This window comes from Stenella coeruleoalba (assembly GCF_951394435.1).
Source record: "Stenella coeruleoalba genome assembly, chromosome: 14".
NCBI classification, from domain to species: domain Eukaryota; kingdom Metazoa; phylum Chordata; class Mammalia; order Artiodactyla; family Delphinidae; genus Stenella; species Stenella coeruleoalba.
This window is the reverse complement of record NC_137160.1, coordinates 2843687-2865691: the sequence shown is the minus strand read 5'-3', so window position 1 is coordinate 2865691 and position 22005 is coordinate 2843687. Positions and strand designations below refer to the sequence as shown.

Genomic DNA, 22005 nt, shown 5'->3' with positions numbered 1-22005 from the left:
ATCATGGTGTATGATCCTTTTTAATGTGCTGTTGGATTCTGTTTGCTAGTATTTTGTGGAGGATTTTTGCATCTATGTTCATCAGTGATATTGGCCTGTAGTTTTCTTTCTTTGTGACATCCTTGTCTGGTTTTGGTGTCAGGGTGATGGTGGCCTCATAGAATGAGTTTGGGAGTGTTCCTCCCTCTGCTATATTTTGGAAGAGTTTGAGAAGGATAGGTGTTAGCTCTTCTCTAAATGTTTGGTAGAATTCGCCTGTGAAGCCATCTGGTCCTGGGCTTTTGTTTGCTGGAAGATTTTTAATCACAGTCTCAATTTCTATGCTTGTGATTGATCTGTTTATATTTTCTGTTTCTTCCTGGTTCAGTCTCGGAAGGTTGTGCTTTTCTAAGAATGTGTGCATTTCTTCCAGGTTGTCCATTTTATTGGCATAGAGTTGCTTGTAGTAATCTCTCATGATCCTTTGTATTTCTGCAGTGTCAGTTGTTACTTCTCCTTTTCCATTTCTAATTCTATTGGTTTGAGTCTTCTCCCTTTTTTTCTTGATGAGTCTGGCTAATAGTTTATCAATTTTGTTTATCTTCTCAAAGAACCAGCTTTCAGTTTTACTGATCTTTGCTATTGGTTCCTTGATTTCTTTTTCGTTTATTTCTGATCTGATCTTTATGATTTCTTTCCTTCTGCTAACCTTGGGGGTTTTTTGTTCTTCTTTCTCTAATTCCTTTAGGTGTAAGGTTAGGTTGTTTATTTGAGATGTTTCTTGTTTCTTGAGGTAGGACTGTATTGCTACAAACTTCCCTCTTGGAACTGGTTTTGCTGCATCCCATAGGTTCTGGGTCGCCGTGTTTTCATTGTCATCTGAGTCCCTTTTTAAGGTAATGTTGATGAATGAATTGAGTTCTGCTTTCAGTGAGAGAAGGATCAGTTCTTTGTTTACTAGTTCTTTGTGAGGTTATTTTGACCTCCGTTTCTCCTAGATTTAAGTGCAGTCAGTTACTTACTTCCCAACAGCTCTGAAATGTTAACGGCCCCTACCAGTGGGTGCACTTTACCATCAGGCGCTCTTCCCACTCTTCCTGGGGGTGAGGCCAGTCAGGGCATCTTTCCCGTTCCCGACTCCCCGTCTCCTCTCACCACTTTTTTGTTAATCTCAAGAAAAAAGTGATCTCACACCTTGTCAGCTTGTTATGAAACCCTCCAAAATTATCATTAAGTTTTCTTAGAGGCTGTGAAGACTTATCCCAACAAAGACTGAAAACAGGGTGGGTTTGATGAACATACAGAACTTGTTAATCCTTTAAAGGTTACTCTTTTTGAGTTAGAGTCATGCAGTGAAGTAGGGCTTAGATGGCTGTGATGTGTCCCAGGAGAACAGAAGAAATAAGAAAAAGTAAGTGGGAACTAAAAGGAAGAGTCTACAGTGTTTACTTCAGTGTTGAATCTTCATTCTCCTGTTCAGAGTATTTAATTTGAATTTTAAATTACGGCTTCTAGAGCTTTAAGCAGATACTTTCATACGGCTAAGAGCTCTATAGTAAACAAATATAATGACAGCTTTTAATTATTTTAATCATTTAATTGCATGCGAAAGAAAATTTTTAAACACAGGTTCTTTTCGACCATATTGAGACTAGTTCTGCCTGAACTAGGGTCATCCTTCTTGTGGGAAGTCTCTTGAATTAAGAACATTATTAAAGGTTGCATCACCACCACACTGTTTGAGTTGAAATATGAGCTCTGGCCTTCCGTGAAGTTGTTCAGTCTTTTCTCTGAACTTTGCGTCAGGGTTCACCTTAGTTAATGAACTCGCAGGCTTCTGTTTTCTCTTTGCATTCCTTGTGCTGCACGTCCTGGAACCTTCCACTACCTTAACCGTCCTCAGAACGTTGGACGTAGTTCACTGGTCGGAAGGGGAGAAGGTCTGCGTCGTCTCCTTAGTTGCAGGAGTTGTGGTGAGGTCTGGAGTCCTGTGGCTACTCCGGGATGATCCCTGAGCCCATGGTGGTGCTCTTGGCCGACGTGGCCCTCACACCACCGTGCTTCTCCCAGCCCGCGCCCTGCGGCCGGCCCCGTCCTCTCCTTAGGGTTCTGACTGAACGGCAGCTCGTGGAGCTGCTCCTCGCCAGGTCCTGCAGGGTCCTTCTTGTTCATCCTCACCCCTCCCGATGGCGGGTGTGTGGAGGGGATGCCCGGTGAGGAGGTAGCCCGGGTACCTCCGCAGATCCACACTCCCCTCCCGTCCTGGCGGCCGGGCACGCGCGCTGTGCAGACGCGAGCGAGGGGGGGCTGGCGAGGTTCTCGGGAGCCGCGTGGCTGCTTCAGAGCGGAGACTCCCAGCCTCCTAATGGTTGTACTGCTTTTGAAGGTTCCAGGTGTGTGCAGCACAGTGTGGGACTCCGGGAGTGTGGATCTGTGGAGGACGCCAGTTACAAGTAAGTAGCCTGGTTCCCTGTGCCCGACGCGGGCAGACCCAGGTCTCAGCAGAGGACCGCGGGAGTCTCGTGGTGTTTTGTGTTCAGACCTAATTAGGGACTAGTGTTCGGAATTTCTGCTTTAGGTGTCATCTTGGGGTCGCTAGCACCTGGAACGGTGGCTGACGCAAGTGGGTGATAAGTCACGTTTGCTAGGTGAATGGAAGGACAGCTTGTGAGAATTGTGCGTGTGTGTGTGTGTACACGTGCATGTGCATGTGTGTTATGCTTACAAGTAAACACTTGAAACGGTTGTGTTGTGTTGGTGCCCGCCGCAGGACTCTGACGGTACCTTGCCAAGCCCATTTCGTTTGCCAGCAGGTGCATGAGTTTCCGTGTTGTGGAAGAGAAGGCCTTCCTTTCTTTGCCCGATCTGTCCCAGACGTCTTCCTTTCTGTTATATCATTAGCTACAAGGGGAAAATATTATAGTGTTTTGTTTTGTTCTCCAAAGAAGATTAAGGTGCCCTGCAGGATAAATTAGTATTTAAAGGATTGCATGAGGTTGATTTTGATTGCCTGTGTTTCAGAATAGGTGAACGTAAGCAGAGTTGTCAGATGTTACGCTGTGGAGCTGGTTGTCGCTCAGTGGGTCCCATTTCATTCCTCTCTCCAGGCTGGTCTCTGGTCCTGGATGAGGACAGTGTCCTGGAAATTCTTGTCTGAGTCTCCTTCTGCACTGGCAGCGGTGACTGGGCCTCAGGGTCACTTTTTCACTCTCTTTTACGGCTTTTTTCTCTGTTTACACTTCAGAAGCAGAGTACATTTACGTGTAAGGACGTGTAGATATTTACAAAAGCCTTGCCATAACGTTGGAATCAGAGATACTGTGATGCCTTCCTGCACTTTCACAAGCTTAGGCACTGTAAATGCTGACTATGACAGATGCGTTCCTTCATGAGAATTGTCTTCCCGTGCGAATAACATTGGACTTACCTACTTTCCCGTTTTGCCTCTTCTGTAGAACTTAATGCCACAGCTGGAAGCCTGCCTTTGACAACACCCATGTCCCCATCTGCCACATCTGCCCAGAACCTGGTCATGTCCTCATCGGGAGTGGGGGCAGAGGCCAGCGTCACGCTGACCCTGGCTGACACTCAGGGTTTGCTCTCCGGGGGGCTGGACACGGTCACGCTCAACATCGCTTCTCAGGTGAGTTCCTGTGTTCCCCCCGCCCCACGGGGTCGTCCCGGGGAACTTATCACTTTCCTGAGTGTGTGTTTTGAATACGCTCTTTCAAAGCTGAAGTGGTTTTTTCTGATTAAATTGAAAAAGTAATTTGTTAAATGCAAAGTGGGGAGTACAAGAAAATCCAGATAATACAGAAAAGCATTTAAAAAAATCCACTACCTAAACGGAACTGCATTTAACGTTTGAGTGTGTCTTCCCTTCTGAACCTTTCTATGCATACGTACAGATGCGTATTTTCTAACTTTTACAGAAATGAGCTCACGTATATATCGTGTAGTGTAAACTTTTCCCCCTCTCATTAATTATATTGTGAATATCTTCCCACCAATGATTTCAGCAGTGCAGACGTTTGTAATGGCTGTACCACCGTTCGTCTTGTAGATGAGTTTACTGAGGGGCACTGCATTGCATCCAGGGTTTGTTATTAGTAGGGTGGAAATTCTTATGCTCTGTATCACTTATGTTCTTAGATGAATCCCTGCAGGAGATGTGCTGGATAGAAGGGTGTACATTTTAGATAACGCATTGAGCTTAAGATGCCGAAAAACCTTTCACAGCTTAATTAGAAAACTCATGAGAAAGGATGATTAATTACAGTGATGAATCCCTGTAGTAAAGCGCTGTAGGAGTTTGGATAGCGGACCTGTCTGCTGGTCCCTGTCTGTGCGTGTGCCCAGCTGTGCGTGTCCCTGGCTGTGTGTGCGCCCGGCTGTGCGTGTACCTGGCATGTGCCCGGCTGTGCGTGTCCCTGGCTGTGCGTGTCCCTGGCTGTGCGTGTGCCCGGCTGTGCGTGTGCCCGGCTGTGCGTGTCCCTGGCTGTGCGTGTCCCTGGCTGTGTGTGTGCACGGCTGTGCGTGTGCCCAGCTGTGCATGTGCCCGGCTGTGCGTGTCCCTGGCATGTGCCCGGCTGTGCGTGTCCCTGGCTGTGTGTGTGCCCGGCTGTGCGTGTGCCCGGCTGTGCGTGTCGCTGGCTGTGAAGAGGCAGGCTGGGCAGCAGAGTAGACAGTCACCTGCTCTCCTGGCTGGAGCCTCGTCTCCGCTCTGGGCTCTCACTGTGCAGGGAAACGCTGATGGCTGTGGCATCCAGAGCAGGGTCTCTTCTGATCCTGCCACAGGTGCGTGCTGGCTGTTTTGACTGCAGGAAGATGGGTTAGCTCTTCTAGGTCCTCCCTCTTTCCCTTTGTAGAACGGTCACGTGCCCTCTGCTCGCTCTGGGCTCACGCCCTGTGAGATCCCCTGCCAGCATGCCCGGCCCTTTCCCCAAGGAACACGTGGGACACTGCATGCGAGGGGCTTCTGTCCCGGCCGACCAGAACGCTCCCTCCCAGGCGATTTTGACTCAGCAGCCTGGGCCCCCTGAGCAGTTGAGGGGTCTACAAAATTCATGTGCACTTGGGGAATGAGAATTATTACAATTTCCACCTCAGTGTAAATGAAATATAGCAAAGAAACAGACTGCAAGTAATAATACAAACCAAAAATAAGTGACTTCTAGATGATGCCATTTTAGCGGATTCAGGTCATCATTTCTGTAAGTATAGCTAATTGTTGAGCATTTATTTTATTAGGCACTTGATTTTTGAATCAGGGCATTTGCATTAGAATACTTAACATTAGCCTTTGGAACACCAGCCATAAGCTAGTAAATCACGTCGTATTCAGGATTCTTTTTAATTAAGCTTTTTTATTTTGAGATAATTGTGGATTCGCAGGCAGTTGTAAGAAATAGCACAGATCCCGTAGACCCCCTACCCAGTTTCTCCAGTGGTAGCATCTTGTAAAACCAGGGCACCGCACCCTCCAGGTGTTGTCATTGGCACAGTCAGGACGCAGAACACGCCCATCCCCACAAGGATCCCTCAGGTTGCCCTTTTAGCCACATCTGCTTCCCCTTCCCCCTGACAACTGCTGATCTCTTCTACAGTGTTGTCATTTCAAAACAAAAAGGAATTGTAGTTTCCCCTGGATAAACCCGTATGAGCTAAGAGTCTCCAGTGTCTTCGCTTTAGTTGGAATATATGAATTTATTGAGCCAGCACTTCTTCAGGTGTGTCAGAATTTCTGGCCAGCAGTTGTATTTGTTCTTGATTCATAAAATAAGGAAATGTGAATTTATTAATTTTGATTGACAAATTTGATTGATTTTTCAAAATTGGGTACCAACACTGGGTACCAACTGTCTAATCAGAGTGGGGGCCAAAGCCAGACACAGACACGTAGAAGTGCAGCAGTAACTGCTACTTGAAGATAGCAATATTCAACCGACTTCCCTGTGTAAGGGGGGTAGTGGACATGATGCTTTATTAGGGTACATAGGAACTTTTCAATCCATCCCACGTTTGTGTAAGAAAATTGGACTGATGGATGGAGATACCTAAAATGTTATTTCACTTTTTAAAAAATCGCCTATGGAAAGTAAAGAATCTTAATTGAAGCTCTCTTTTTTCTAGAATCTAGATGACCTTGTAAATTTATTTTCTGCCCCATATATCCCATATTCTACCCCGTTGCCTTTGTTTCCCCATCTGCCTTGGGCGGCGTCTTTGCAGTAAGAAGTGCACCTGAAATCCTCTGGTGGAGGAAGTGCTCACAGTGCCGTCTGGCCCTGCGTTTCATCTCCCTGCCCGCTCCTTGCCTCTGTCCTCCCGGTTGGGGCTCAGCCTGTGTCAGTCCCGTGAGGGCATTGAGCAGCAGCCCTCCCCTTCAGCTTGCAGGCCCCCAGCGACATGGGCCATGTTCTGTGTGGCCGTGTGACCCCTTACCCCTTAGCATCGTGCATTGATGGGGATTCTTCAAATCCATGGTTTTGAGTGAGTGTTTTGAGGATGTGTGAAATACACTTAGAATCAGCTTTAATGGTGGCAGTTCGAGTTGTGTTCTTAGTATGGAGCCTGCATTTGCAGTACAGTGTTGGTTCCTTTAGGTTGAACTTCGTCTCTGCACTCATTCCCTGCATCGCCCTCACCACATCCATTCTCTCTCTCTGTCTCAGATTCACAGTCAGTTGATAAAGGTGTGCTGGCGTGGCAGTAAGACTCAAAGTAGTTTTGTATGTCTATTTTTAAACAAATGTCCTTTATATATATTTTTTTACAAGGTTACTGAGATATAATTTATATATCGTAAAGTTCACCCATGTATTTAAAGTGTGCAATTTAATGGTCTTTAGTATGTTTGCAGAGCTGTACAACCATCACCATATCTAATTTTAGAACAGGTCATCACCTGAGAAGAACCCTTGTCCCATTAGCAGTTAGCAGTCACTCCCCAAGTCCCTCCCTCGACCCCAGATCCACCCCACCCCTGCAGGTCTCCCCCAGCCCCTGGCAACCACTGATCCACTCTCTGTAGATTTGCCGATTCTGGGCACTTCCCATAAATGGAATCATAAGACTCTGGTCCTTGTGACTGGCCTCCTTCACTGGCTTGCACACGTTGTAGCCGTGTCATCATCATTCTGTTTTATTGATGAATACTGTTCCATTGTATAGCTGTACCACATTTTGTCTGTTGGTTCATCAGTTCATGGATATTGGGGTTCTCTGCCTGTTTGGGCTGTTGTGAATGGTGCTGCTGTGCACATTCCTGTACAAGGTTTCAAGTGGATGTAGGTTTTCGTTTCTCTGAGCGGAATTGCTGAGTCATATGGTGATTCTGTGGTTAGCGTTTGAGGACCTGCCAGCTTGTTTTCTGAAGTTACTGCACCATAAGAGATCTTTTAAATTACAACTGGATTTGATCATGTCACAACTTCTAAAGCAGTAATCACCTCTGCCAGGGTCAGCAGTTCCCAGCCTTGCTCACGGACCCCGCTCTCTCGGGCCCTGGGGGTGCGGGCTCGCCCCAGGTCATCCTGGTGAGCCCCACTCCACAGCCGTCGGCAGCCTGTGAAGAAATCGCCTATCAGGTACAGCACAAGTTTTATCCACAATCTCTCATAGTTTTCAAAAAGCGTAGCTTCAGAAGGGATGGGATGGAGGGTCCTGGAGAGTCCTGCATGGCCGGGCTCGGCGCCAGCCTGAAGACGTGTGTCTCCCGAGAGACGAGCAGGTGCTGAGCAGGAAGGACCCGGGGGTGGGGGGTTAGCACTGGGTCTCGTTTGTTCCATGATTTTCCAGTAATGCGGAAGTGTAGTTTTAAATCTATCACTGTCTTCTTTACTTGCCCACTGATCAGATTGCACGTGGCCATTTACTTGCCTTTGTTCTTTTTGTAGGATTTCCTGTCATACCTTTGCTGATTCTTTCAAGTCTTGCTATACTTTTTCATAGTATACACGTTCACGTGTGTGTGCATGACCTATTTCTCCTTTGACTAGTCCTTTTTCTTAAACGCAGTTTGGCAGCGGGGGTGAGGGTGGACGAACACGTAGTAAATGACAGAGTTCCACATATAAAGGCCTAAAAACTCCTGGAACTTTGCAGAGAAGTAAAGACGAGGGGTGAGGACCTCGCCCGCAGCGGCCACGACAAGTGACCTGGGGGCCGGGTCTGCGGCTGGGGTCCCAGCCGGCGCCGTGCTCTGCTTCCCAGGGCCTGCCCGGTCAGCGTGCTTGAGGCACGCCTGAGCTGCTCGTTGCAGCTGCTCCCACGGGAGGCCAGGAGGCCGGCCGCCTCCCACAGATGACAGCCGAGCTCGGGGGCTGGGTTCGGGGCGGGGCTGCCTGTACCCCTCGCGCCGGTCCCGTCAAGCCGGGATTTCTGACCCGCTCCAGGTGACGGACGTGTCTCCTAACCTGGCCCAGGGTGGGCAGCCCGAGAAGGAGGGCCGGCTGCACCAGTGCCTGGAGTGTGGCCGCACCTTCGCCTCGGCCGCCCTGCTGCTGCACCACAGCAAGGAGATGCACGGCCGGGAGCGCATCCACGTCTGCCCCGTGTGCAGGAAGGCCTTCAAGCGCGCCACGCACCTCAAGGTACGCCCCCGCCCCCCTCCCGGCAGCGTCGCCGCTCTTCACTTCAGGTCAGAGGCGCTGCCCGGGCCTAGGACTCGGTGGGGTCAGGACTCTTCCTAGTGAGCGACACGGTTCCCATCTCTTTTCAAGGAAAGGCCCATGGAGGTGAACATATTTACAGATCACCTTGAGATGCCGTTTCTCCCATCGCGGGGACACGTATGAGAGCTCTGTCGGCACCTATGAGCAGGGCTCTGGGGAGGCAGGAACTTCCGTGACGGCTGGCAGGCTGCAGAATTGGTCTGGCATCCTGCAGGGGAATTAGGCGATACCTAACCACGCGAGAGCGGCTCCCACCATGAGAGTTGGCACAAAGGCATATATGCCCGCCCGAGCTCAGGGTTAGGTCAGCGTTGTTCGTAGCTGCCAGTCATTGGGGACAACCTGAGGGTCCCACTCTGGGATGTCCACACAGTAGAGGAAAGAATGAGGAAGGGTACTGTGATGTGACTTCCAGGACCACCGGTCAGGGGGAGTGCCCAGGCCTGTGACTTCCAGGCCAGAGCCCCTCCTCTGCTGCTGCTTAGTTACCAAAAGCACGAGAATCCTGTGACGCCCGATTGCACAGTGAATCCCACTCTTCCTTTTTCAGGGCCTTTAGAGGAGACGGTCAGTCAGTAAACCGAGTTTCTGTTCTCCAGGCCTCCATCTGCCTGGCACCTCTCGCCTCTTTTTCTACTGTTTTCTGAGATGAGAAGCCCCAGTATTAATGTGTTCTGAAAAGAGACTCCATGTTCGTTTTTAAAAGCAAAACACTGACTGTCAAACGAAGTCTTCTTGCAGAGGCTGCAGCGCGAGGTCGGTGAGGTTGGCGAGCGCTCCTTATGCCTGAGGGGCCCCCAGCCCCGCCCGACCTCTGTGTGCCTCTGCCTCTGCCACTTAGAGCCTCTGTGCTCCTGGTCGGGTCACGTACCGTCTGCAGCTTCAGTTTCCTGCTTTATAAAATAAGGGTGTTAATACTTACATTTTAGGGTGAGTTTGAGGAATATAAAGCACTTAAGGCCTGCACTGAGCTCTTAGTAGACAGTACAGAAATTATAACTATACTAACGTTACAGCCTGATAGAGAAGAAATCCTTTTGAAGAGGGAAAAGAATAAAAATGGTTCAAGAAAATTTAAGATGTTTAAAATCGTATGTTACTATACATAGACATAACTCTTCCATAAACATCCACAGTTTGAAATACTAAATTTGGCCTTTTAATACTTATAAGTTACTTTCTCTTGATGACCTTCAGAAATCTGGAATTTTTAAAAAATTACATTGTGCCAGAAAATAAGGAAGTACCCATCACACCCACATGCAGTATATGACGGGACCGCGTCAGGGGACACGGGGGCAGCTGAAGGAGTTCCTGGGGCCAAAGCTGGAGCAGCCGGGGCAAGAAGACAAAGTAGAATTGGGTGATAGCCCACAGTGCAAAACCTCCACGATCGTTACTGGTGGAAACATGATCGGCTGAACAGGCTAGTCTCCCGTGCAGAAGAATCCCGAGTAGCCCCTGTGGATGCTGTCCCCAAGAGGGGGTGGCCCCACTCCTTAGGGGCGAGCAGCAGCAAGGGCACGTGATGGGAGGGGGTACAAATGGCCGCCCTTCTCTGGAGAAACCTGACAGATGCTGCCTGCGTGATCAGAGTCAGTGCCAGCAGTGATGATACTGTAGGATGGAAATGGCACGGAACTCCCCACGGCCCACACCCCACAGCCCACAGCCCTGGTCTGGTGATGAGGAAAACATCAGACACCTCTCAGTTGAGGGACATCCTGCAAAATATCCAGCCGGTCCTCTAACAACTGTCACGGTGGCCGACAGGGAGGGAGGCCGAGACACCACCCCGCCCAGATGCAGCCCAGGGGCTCGGGGGGAGCCTGGGTCTCCCTGGCAAGCTGCAGGCCCGGCCTCCCATCCACCGGGTACCACCTCCGACTCTGCTCCGGGAACGCCCACGAGGGTCCGGATCGGAGGCGAGCCTGTGGTCCTCCTCCCACTGACGGGCCTTTCTGCGCCGGGTTTTCCTCTCCTGTTTCAAGTCTAAAGTTCTGGTATGATCTTCAGTATTCCTCACATGTGTGTTTGTCTTTACCAGGAGCACATGCAGACGCATCAAGCCGGTCCTTCCTTGAGCTCTCAGAAGCCGAGGGTGTTCCAGTGTGACACTTGTGAGAAGGCCTTTGCCAAACCAAGCCAGCTGGAGCGACACAGCCGCATCCACACAGGTGACCGCGCGGCGGGACCCCCACAGCCGTGCTTCGTTCCCCCTCCGCCCCTCCGTCTCCTCGGGACCACGGGCTCGGCCTCCCACCCTCTCTGATCTTCTGTGCACCCCTCCAGGCCTCTATTCACCTGGCAGCCGGGCCAGAGCCCTCGGAGGCTCCCCCTGAGCACCCCCGGCAGAGCCCGCCAGACCTCCCTGAGCCCCCGAGGCCCCACGGCCACAGGCAGGTCTCTCCCCGCATCCAGCTCTCTGTCTGGCGCCCACCCTTTTCCCGGTGCTCTCTGGTGGGTCATCGTCTTCCCAGCCCTTCTGTCCCTTTGCCGGCCGTCTCTGACTCACCTTCACACGGACGCCTCCTCCCGAGAGGCCCTGCCCCGCTGGTGCCCCGGCTGGCATGAGGGCCTCCTGTGTGGTCAGAAGGTGCCCAGCAGCCCTCCCCGGCCTGCGGGCCATGTGTCCTCAGGGATGCCCCTTGCCTGTCAGCGCAGACCCGGCGCCCACCGGGTGTCCAGCAAGTAGCTCTTGAGTGAAAAACAACCATGTGGTTACTTCATAATGCATTCGTTCAAAAGCATAATCAAGAGAAACGACTGCCGTTTTTACTAGCATAGATGCACGTGAAGGGTTTGGCATGTGTGTAAAGTGGGCACCTTGTGGCTGTCACTGGGGCCACGTCCCTGCTCACATGGGTGCCCCGTCGTCACTCCAGCTCCTGATGTCTTCAGCTTCCCCTTCCGTCTCCAGAGAATCCCAGCTTCTGAGGACGATGTGATCAGGGTGGGCCCGCAGGGCAGTCTCCCTTTTGGTCACTCCCAGTCATCTGACGAGCGACCTAGTTCATCTGTGGCCGTTCTCGTTTCTCAGGCATGACGTCATCATAGTCCCAGGCCCAGAGTTCAGGGCAGGAGACCTTGGGGGGCCATTTTTGGGACTCTGCCTGCCCTAGGCAAGCTGCAGGAAGACCTCCTTTGTCGTTGGCTGTGGAGGGACACCTGGGGGGCTGAGGACCAGGTGCTCCCAGGACAGCCCTGGGGGTGCTGGCACGTGACCCCGAGAGGCAGCGTGGCAGAGCATGTGGGAAAGAACCTTCAAGGCCGGGGGAAGGGCTGTGCCAGGCCCTGGGGCAGGAAGGGACCCGGTCCCTGGGACTTGGAAGTGGGTGCGTGACAGCGAGGGGTGGCAGGACTGCCAGGGCCGCGGGGGGTGGAAGCAGAGAGATGCTGCGTGGGGCGGGCCGGACTCCGCAGTGTGGCTGTAGGGCAGGCGTTCACCTGGGCAGGCCCCCAGCGGAAGTCAGCTTGGCGACTTTTCCCTCCATTTGTCAGTTTCCACGTCAGCTTGAAAGCAATTAAGTACCGTTTGAAGCATATTGTATAAACCATACTTTTAGTCAATTGGATTTGATATTCCCATGTCCTTGATGTCTTTTTGCTTTTCTGCTCAAAATGGATTAGAAACATTTTGTTTGAACCATATGTGCTCTACCTTTATTTCTGGGTGCTTCTAGGACTTTCCATAGCTTTTGATCAAGGTGTCTTTCATGGCTCCCCATGGAGTGGCCTTGCTGGAACCCTGTGGGTTAGCATCCTGAGTGAGGAACGTCCTTAGCCTGCTGTTAAACTCGCATCCCTTCTTCGGAGTTACTCTGTGCTGTGTGTGCTCGTCGAGCGCCATCTATCAGGGACGCTGACTGTGCTGTCTGTCCCCAGGGGAGCGGCCATTCCACTGCACCCTCTGCGAGAAGGCCTTCAACCAGAAGAGCGCGCTGCAGGTGCACATGAAGAAGCACACGGGGGAGCGGCCCTACCGGTGCAACTACTGCGTCATGGGCTTCACGCAGAAGAGCAACATGAAGCTGCACATGAAGCGGGCCCACAGCTACGCGGGTGAGGCGTCCTGGCTGCACGGTGCGCGGGGCTCTGTGAGCTGAGCGGTCCGCGCCCGGCCGGCCCCCAGGGGTTGGCCCTGCGTCCCCGCCTCAGGCTCAGGGTCCAGGTCGGGCGAGTCTGTGCCCTGTGGCTCCGCAGATGGGCCTCCGTGTCCCCGAGCTGACTCCCCCGCATTGGTGCCGGCAGGGCAGGGGCGTCCCTCTGTCCGCCTTGTTTCCCGCGTTGTCCAGGAATGCCCGCACCCTTTATGGAGACAGGCAGGGGCGGGGGGCTTGGGGCGGGGACTGGAACGCAGCCCACGGAGTGTCTGCAACAAGTCAGGGAGGGTTACAGCCTGCGTCTTGGGCTTGCTCTGCCGGTCTGGGTGCTGTGGCCACGAGGGGAGTCGGACGGCCTGAGCGTGGCGGGAGTAGTGCCCAGGGCTTTCCTGGAGCCACAGGGGTAGGACCCTTCGTGTTGTGAAGTTTTTGAGGAAGAGGAAGTTCTAACATCTACACACTAGTGCTTCGTGCTTTACTTTCTGTTAGGAAACTTGTGCCTGTCGTTATCACTAGTATTAATTAGTAATCGCTCATCAAGGATGTCATACGAACATAGGCTTTATGAGCATAGGGAACGAGTGCTCTGTGCGTATTCAAGTATTCGTATTCAAGTAACAGTAATTGTCGTCACCGACAGAATTATGAAACCTGCAGCTCAGATGACTTTTTTCACCGGGAAGGAAAACAAATCAACTTAGGAATTTCTTGTCTCCGTTTAAGTTGTCCTTATTTAAATGTGAATAATTTTGTGCTAGTGAATGTCTGGGACTCTTTCTTTATCACCACGGCAGGAACCTTGCAGGAACCCGCCGTCCCCCAGGAGCACGGAGGGGAGGTGCTGAGCCGTGCGCTCCACCTGGAGGAGGTGGAGCCGGAACCCGCGAGCGAGTGGCAGACCCTGGCCAACGTGTTCTGACACAGCCCGGCCCCGAGAACGTTTCCAGAGTGAAGTGTGGAGAAGAACAAAGCACTTGGGATTTCTGTTTTGAAGCCTCAAGTGTTAAAAATGTTACCACAATAGCTATAAAATTATCTAAAGAATCATTGGCTTTCAGAGACTTCAGGAAGAAAGCTGGGAAAGGTGGAAGCACGTTGCTGTTGTTCTGCAAATCACTGAACTCAGGTACTACGTCAGCAGTCTCGCCTACTCCGTGGCCAGTGCGTCTAGTTAAAAAGAAATTAACTGGATCGGACTCTCATTGTAGTGTGATTTCTTTGTATTAGCAAAGACAGAAGTTAACGTGGAAAAACCCAGATAGGTTTTCCTTCATGCTTTCTGTTATAAGAAGCATAGCTCATGAAACAAACATAAGATAGGTGCATGAAGTTCGGAAAAAACGTTACAACACGCAGGGAGGTTTTTTCCATCTTTTTCTCTGTGAATTTTGAAATTAGTAGAAATTGACTCTAATTTTTAGTCTACCATAAGTTAATATAACTAATACCTTGAGAGATGGCCGGACCAGTTCTCTCTCCATTACAAATATCTAATCGTTAGTGACAAGAATGCAGTGTCTGGGGCGTACACCCGGGGAGTAGAGCAAGCCTGACACACACGTGAGGATCCAGCTGTCCGCGCGGGATGATGCCACTCGCGCTGCCCGAGTCGATACTCGGGTACATGGGTCGGGCTACCGCAGAAAGCACAAGCCATGCACTGCAGGTCCGAAATCACAGAATGGTCTCCTGGGAACAAAGGGACTGCAGCCCTGTCCGCCTCAGTGAGTAAGAAGTGTATTTGTACTTTGAGGGTAAGAACCTGTATGAGCCCCGTGGTTTTCTCTTCGTGCATAAGCAGGTGTATTTTTTATTTCAGGGAATTCTTTAGTATCATCAATGGTGCCACGTTGAACATGTCCCAAACCAAATCCTACCCCGCGCTGCCCACGCTGGGGCAGAGTGTGTGTCGTTCCCACAGCATTCCAAAGATGGAAACTTCTTTACTTCATGTGAATCTCTCCTTTGAAATTATTTATATGTTCTATATATAAATACATATGTACATATACAGATATATGGGCCTCTGTGTGGCCGAACAGTATATTTTGTAAATAAGCACTAGTCCCAGTTACAGAGAGAGCGACAGAGTTTTTACCTCCCAGCGAGCACTTCAGATCAGTATTGTATTCATTTTATTAATAAATGGATATCCTTGTCATTGTGACATAAAGCTGGGGTTGGTTTTTTGTTTTTGTTTTTCCTGAAAAATAATCGCCTTTATTTTCTCTCTCATTGCCTCGCTGGTTTCAGAAGAGAGCAGTTTTATGATATAAATATTGTATGGACTTTGTATATTAAGAGAGGAGCTCATTTCAGATTCCTGAAGAAAGAGACATTTTCCTGTTATTTTTTGAAGGGGCGTCTTTTGATTTTTTGTTGTTCACGCTTCTGGCATATGTATATAAGTAACATCGATAGTGATATAAAACCTTTTGTTATGTGAAAATATTTAAGTCAGAAAACTGTTAAATAATATTACTTTTTTTTTTCAAACGGCTTTATGTATTGTATATTTTTTTAAGGGAGAAAAAAAAAAAGCCTTATTTGACTTATTCTTGTGATGCTGGACTTGTATACCCTGAGGTTTTTCTTGGATGTCAGTGTGTATACCTGGCTGCAGTCTGTTATTCAGAATAATTGTCATTGCGCCAGAGTTAAAGGTTCTGCTTTTATTGCACTTTTCTTTTATAATTTTGTATTAAACTATTTTAGAAATGTTGATTAATTTTGGTGAACAAATATCTCCGAAGTTGAAATGATTGAAATCTTAAAAATTTTGTTTTTGCTAGGTTATTTATTTTGGTTTCAGCATTAAATGTCATCTCAGGTCAGTCTCTAAAAGGGGTTTGTTTAATTCCTAATTGTATAGAAAGCGTAGTTCAGTGAATTGTATTGGTGCACTGCCCAAGTAAGGCCTTACCAGGTGAATCTAAAGCCTACTTTTATTTTGGTTAATGAAAAAACAAATCTATCAATAATCTGTTTTGTGAGTTTTCTCAGTTTATTATCAGGCAAACACAAGACATTAATGTATTCTTTTGATTTACTTCCTAATTATAAAAGCTGCTTCTTTGCAAGACATTCCTTGAAAAATAAGGTTTTGTAAAGACATAATATCACTTGAACTTTTTGGTGGAGTGGAGTACAGGTTGATCTTTATACTTTACTGGTTGATAAAAAGTCTTCTGCCAAGAGATTTCTAGTCTCCTGCATAACCAGGGTTTTGAGGATAGATAATTGTATTTTTAAAAATATCTCATCATAGCGTATCTGCTTTGGAAATAACAATAAATAAAAAATGAAGTTAGGAAATGTGATTAATTTTTTTCTTTTAAAATAGTTTGGCACATGAATTCCTTTCAAGCTCAGGTTTTTACAGAAAAGCATTTTAATCATATTTTCCTGTACCTCTGCGCTTGACGAACGCTACCCTTGCAAGGTTTATTTGCAGATCTTCAAACTAAAAATCCAAATATGGTGTGATGACAGGCAGGCCGTCTGTGTTAGGTAGCAGTGTCTGTTGTTTTCACTGTTGGCCATACTCAGCGGTATCCTGGTCATAAATGACCAGGCAAGAAAACAAAGTAAAATTGTAAAGTAGTGCCTTTAGAAAGGGCATGACTGTCTTTAACTGTCTTCTGTGGTAAAGTAACGGTGAAGCCCTTAAGTAAGCCGAAGGAGGGTGCGTTCCCTTCCCACCCATGATACTGAACTGGAAACTGGGATGTGGCTCACAGGCCGCTGGGGGGCAGGAGGCAGCTGCACAAGTGGTCGCGTCTGCGTGAAATGGCGGTAGATGCAAATGGAAACACCTTTGCACTCCCACGCCCTGCCCCAGGCTCTCCTCTGTCCCTCTTAAAGGCAGGCGTGTGGTTGGAGGGTCCTGCAAGAATGGGGCTCAGCCTGCAGCCTGTTGGTTCAGCAGGAAGTCCTTCAAATGTCTCCTTATCCTCTGACAGCACGCTACTGACAGGATGAGGAGAATCGGTCCTAAAGTGAGTAGTTCCCATCCTTGCGTCAAGTTTCCATCTCCTCCAGTGTCAGCACTGAACTAGCGAGTGTTTCTCCAGAAGAGTATTTTGTAATTCCTGCCCATTGCCGTTGGTGAGCTTGAGTTCTACAAGAACACCAGTATTTATGCTCAAGAGGAGCGTGCGTTAGTACAGGGGCGGAACTCTGAAAAGGAGGTGGGTTTCTGTTCTTCCCACGGAGCTTCCTCTTTGCAGAAGGATAGTGATAACTCATGAAGGTACACATTTTTAACATTAAAAGATCATCACTCAGATTTATGTACATCTGAAACAGCTAAGGTGATTTTTATTTTTTCCTGGGCTTTGCTCAGAGGGAATGGTAAGAAGTTTGCTGTTCTCATTGCTTGTTTGTAGAAAGAATATTGCTCTATTAGTGTTCCAAATACGGCGGGTGGGGGAAGGGGGCTGTTCTTTCAGAAGCGATCAGGTCGTGGCCCATTTGTTCCCTCTACCGTGGATTGCAGCTGTTTAAAATGGCCCGGCCGAGTGTTTCCGGAAAGCGTGGCTTTTTGGTGGTGTAAGATTGCTGCTGATACTTAAACACAGTCAAGGGCACGAGTCTCCGGTGCGTCCTGGGCTTGGGCAGAGCTGGGAAGTCAGGCCTTGGGGCCTCAGGTCAGATTAGCCAGGGCGCTGACGGGCCGCCTGTCTTTAGGCAGTTCGGTTCACTTCTCTGGTCTGTAAAATTAGTTGATTACATGTCTTCCTTCCCAGCTCGAGGACCTCTTCTTAACCAGTGAGCTATGGTGTATCGGGAGGTAGTCCTCCAGGGGTCTGTCTCATTTCTGCAAGTGTTAGGGGTAAAGCACTGGCCATCTCTGCTCCACGATCTCTTCAAGGCAGTTTGAAGAGAATACGACCTCGGGAGAGAGGACATCTTCCTCCAGAGCCAAGTGATGCTTTTCTTACTGACCCGTGTAATCAAGGTATGTCTCACCGAAGCAAAGGTCAGGCCGGCTTGCCGTGTGTTTATTGGAGACTCAGGTTCCCAGAGCCCTGCTTCCTCTCCCGGGACACGACACCCTGCGTGCAGGCATCACCTGGCCCGCTCTGGGCTGCGTGTGGAGGTCGCCTGGGGTATCAACACAGACGCCGGGGCTCTGGTGCCGCCTCCTGCTGTGAGCTGCCAGCCCCTGCTCTCTGGCCCGGGAGCCTCAAGTCTCCTGCCAGCAGCCGGGAAGCTGGCGGGTCTTCTTCTAAGCCGGCAGGTGGGGAGAACTTACCATGTTTCACAGTTGTTGGCAATATGTTCCCGGCTCAGCATACTCTATGAATGGAAATTTTTTTTTACAAATGTCAATGACTAATTTATTGTGCACCACCCATAGTGTTATTTCTATCACTGAGGAGATGTTACTGTCATGCAGTACCTTTAAAGTGTTAAATCCCTCTACGCTCTAAGGAAAAAGTGAAAAACGGGGCAACACACAGCCCCACCCTCTCCTTTCTGCCAATAAACAGGTATTTCCCTGATTTTTAAATTCTCTATCGACCAGAAGTGATGGTTCTATGCCACTAGTTTAGTATCAGAACAGGGTGATTGTAGGTTACCCTGTTAACCGGCTTCAGGGGAAGAAATTCTTACGGATTAACTTGAAGTAGCTCATCTTGATGTGATCTCAGCCGGAGGTGGACAACAGGTGGCCATCTGCACCCTTATCACCACGCATTGTTTTCTAGGTTGTCTCTGAATTATCTTTCTCAAGTTTAATAATCCGAAATCTTTATCCTTCTTGTGTAAACTCTTTGAAGCAGTTTCAGATTTACAGAAAAGTTGTGAGAGTGGCTCAGAGAAATCTTCATAAAACACCCCTTTCCGGTGTTGCCGAACCTGTGAAGGATAAGATCTTTGTGCAGCAGACCCGGTGCAGGGTCGTGCGGGCACCTGCACCCTCTTCACCCGGGATGCCCCTCCCCATGTCGCCGTGGTTCCTGTTACCCTGACGTCCGAAAGCGAGTTCAGCAGCCGCCCCCGCCCTGCCGTGCCTTCCGGTTGGGCCGGGTCCTGCGTCACAGAGGTGATGCTCTTCTCAGTGCGTCTTATCAAGGTGACACGCAGTGTCCACGTGTCCCATGACTGATGCTGTCGGTGTCAACCCTGTAACCATTTCCCCTCTGTAACCGGTGAGTATTTGTGAGAGGCTCTGCGACCACGCGGCCAAGTGCCTCATCCCGCCGACAGCCTGTGTGGTACCCCGGCGTCTCCCTGCTTGCAGGTCCCTTCATTCCCTCTGTCATCAGGAGCTGGTATTACACTTTGAGAACGGGCTTCCTGTTCTCCCTCGGTGGTTTATTCTTGTGTTTATGGTGGTTCGGGCTTGTGGCTTCCTGTTTTATTTCATGGCTGCAATCCATCAGGATCCTTCCTTATTTTGACTCTCAAATAGTCCTGGATTTGGCCAGTAGGGGCTCCTTCAGGTAGCTTTGAGTCCTTTTGACATGCCCACGTTACTCTCTGAGCGCTTTCTTACTTTATGGCCCAAGAAATTGTTCCCTTTCCCTGTCCCAGCGCTGGAACCAGCCATTTCTTCCCGAAGCCCTGGCTCCCTCTAGTGGAGCGTGGTATTTAGAAGCCAAGAGCTGAGTGGTGGGGCGGGGGGGGGGGGGGGGGGGGGGGGGGGAGTGTGAGTGAGTGTGAGTGTGTGTATGTGTGTGCGTGTGTGTGCGCGCGCACTCATCATCGATCTGAGACTTTTCACCCGTCTACACGTGAAACCATGGGGTCCCATAGATGCTCCAACACTGCAGGCTTCATCCCCTCCCCCTCCAACAGTGAGAGCCCCGCCTCCGGACGCACAACCAACTCCTGCAGCTTGGCTGGCTCCTGGCTGCCTGCAGGCCCTGCCCTCGTTTCCTCCCTCCTCAGCGGGGGAAGCGAGCATCCACACGGACTCGCAAGCACTCTGGGGTCCCCCCGCCTCGGCCACTGCAGCAGCCTGTGTTGCTTGTTTTGCTCCGAGGTTTGGCTGCCAAGGTGCAGAGACAGGCGTCCCCGAGGAGGGCAGGACGTTGCCCACCTGTGCAGCAGACCCGTTATCATAAGTGATTTTGCCACAATTCATGTTAAGGGAGGTGAACCGGTCACTGACCTCTGGGTCCAGTGGGTGTCTTCCACGGGCAACGTCCCCACCTCCCCGGGGGGCCTTCGTCAGAGGCCAGGTTCTGCCCCCCGAGGTGGGCGGGGCCTCCCAGGGCTACCGTGCTGCTGGTGCAGGTGCCATGGGCACAGCCGCCAACCCAGCGCCTCCCGGGCCATCAGGACACCCCCTCGGGGGCTGTTGTGCACCCTGTCAGTCACTGTGTCCGCGCTCTGCTCCAAATCTCTCCTTAATTTAGCACCAGCATCTGGAACTAGGCTGCGAGCAGCAGGGGCCCCAGCTGGTCTGGATGCGGTTGAAGCACTGGTCATCTTAGGCGTGCTCTTGGGTCTTGACCGAGCAACGAGTTTCTGGAGTTGGTGAGGTTCGGGTGCTGGGCAAACCCGTGTTCTTTCACGGTGCGGGGGGGGGGAAGTCGAGCTGAGAAGAGGCTGTGAGAGGAGGAGCTGTCACCCTCCCCCTGGGGACAAAGTTGAGATCGTCTGGGGGGCAAGGGAGAGCCCGACTGAAATCAGCATGTTTCTCGAAAGTTAGGTGGTTGATTCTGCTTCCAGGGCAAATGCTGTCAAAGGACGTTGCTCCAGGGTCCTGCACTGGAGTGAACAGCCCGCGGTGGTTACCCGTCCCTCGGCTTCACCGGGCTGCGATTGCGCACCCCCTCCTTACGCCGCTTTGCCCAGGATTCCCTGACTCTTCGCTACTTTCAAGAGAAAAATCGCCACAGAAAATGCACTGAGATGCTTCACTTCATGTTACCTTTTCGGGGAAAGAAGCAAGCGTCCTCCCTGCAAAGTCCTGTGGTTTAATTAAAACTCTTGCCAGATGGGGGTCTAGGACATACTTGTCGCTGCACGAGAAACACACACCTGCTGTGGATTGACTGGTGCCCCTCCCCACACAAATCCATCTGTTGGAGCCTTCACTCCCAGTGTGACAGCACTTCTAGGAGCTAATCAGGGTTTAAGGGCGGTCTCAAGGGTGAGGACTGGTGCCCTCATAAGGAGCAACACCAGCAGTGTGTCACGTGCCCAGAGGAGGGGCCGCGGGGAACCAGCAGGCAGGTGGCGTCTGGAGGGCGGCCTCCCCAGAATCCCCCTGCCAGCACCTTGGCCGTGGGCTTCCAGCCTCCAGAACCCCGAGCAAAGAAAATATCTATTGTTTCAGCCGCCCAGTCCGTGGTATAGTGTTACGACAGCCCTAATAGACTCAATTAAAGGCTTGGCTCTTCTCGTTTTCAGATGCTACAAGAAGGCTTTTCTTTCCCTATTTCAGTGTTTTCCTCAGGCCCCAGTTCTCTCTCCTCCCAAAATCCCAATTCCAATTTACAGCCCGCACCCGATTTATGAAGCCAGCCCCACGGATTGAGCCGACATCCTCTCCGCTAACCTCTGACCTGCTCCCGACCTCAACCCTCCCTCCAGAGGTTGTTCCCGCCGGGCTGGGCACCCTGGACCAGCTCCTCGGACCATCCTCCGCCCAGATGGACAGGAGGCCACATACGTTTCTCGGTCTGGACCGAGTGGCGTGGAGGTGGCTGTGCAGATTGATACGATATCTTGGAAAGCGTGATCATTGTGGTTTCCTGTCCTGGTGGGAAGAGCCTTTCTCGGTTCAGTAGACTCTCCCGATACCTCTAGACCCTGCGAGCGATGGTCCTCGGAGTGAGCACAGTGAGATGAGGAAGAGTGTCCCGGCTGGGGTTCCAGCACCCACTTCTCTTGGAGCTCCGCCTGGTAAACTAATTTCCTTCAACTTGAGGGGGGTATGCAGACCGCTTTGGATAAATGCTCAGTGAGAACACCCCTTCCGTGGTTCATTTCCTATTTTGCGTCATTTTATTTTAGTATCACATCATGGTAAACGCTGTGTTATTCTAGGACACCCCTTGGTTTACCACTTAATGCATTTTCTATATATGTAACATTAAAATAGACTTGCCAACTGGAAGAGCAGAATTGAAAAGATGTGATGTCTTTGCATGCTTTTCCAAATCCCTTGGTCTGAAGGGGTTTGGGGGTTGGCATGGCTTGGAGTCTCTCTACCCCGTGGATGGGGCCTCAGGCTACTGGGCAGGGCCGGCTTTTATTGTCGGATTGGACGCGCACAGCACGCTTGA

At 50.4% G+C, this 22005-nt stretch overlaps 1 protein-coding gene across 13 annotated transcripts in view; it reads left to right on the top strand.

The window, feature by feature from the left end:
• ZNF236 (zinc finger protein 236) overlaps window positions 1-16705 on the top strand; it is a 161165-nt gene extending 144460 nt beyond the window's left edge. For 11 of the 13 annotated variants that reach the window (XM_079942240.1, XM_079942239.1, XM_079942238.1 and 8 more), the window contains 6 exons: window positions 3435-3622; window positions 7440-7568; window positions 8376-8573; window positions 10702-10831; window positions 12540-12716; window positions 13552-16705. In XM_079942240.1, the coding sequence (XP_079798366.1) occupies window positions 3435-3622; window positions 7440-7568; window positions 8376-8573; window positions 10702-10831; window positions 12540-12716; window positions 13552-13676 (947 nt within the window). In that variant the 3' untranslated portion in view covers window positions 13677-16705. Of the gene's footprint in view, window positions 1-2365; window positions 2433-3434; window positions 3623-7439; window positions 7569-8375; window positions 8574-10701; window positions 10832-10946; window positions 11023-12539; window positions 12717-13551 lie in introns of those variants that run through there. The other 2 variants (XM_079942241.1, XM_079942232.1) reach the window with 2 other exon arrangements.
• The last annotated feature ends 5300 nt before the right edge of the window (window positions 16706-22005 follow it).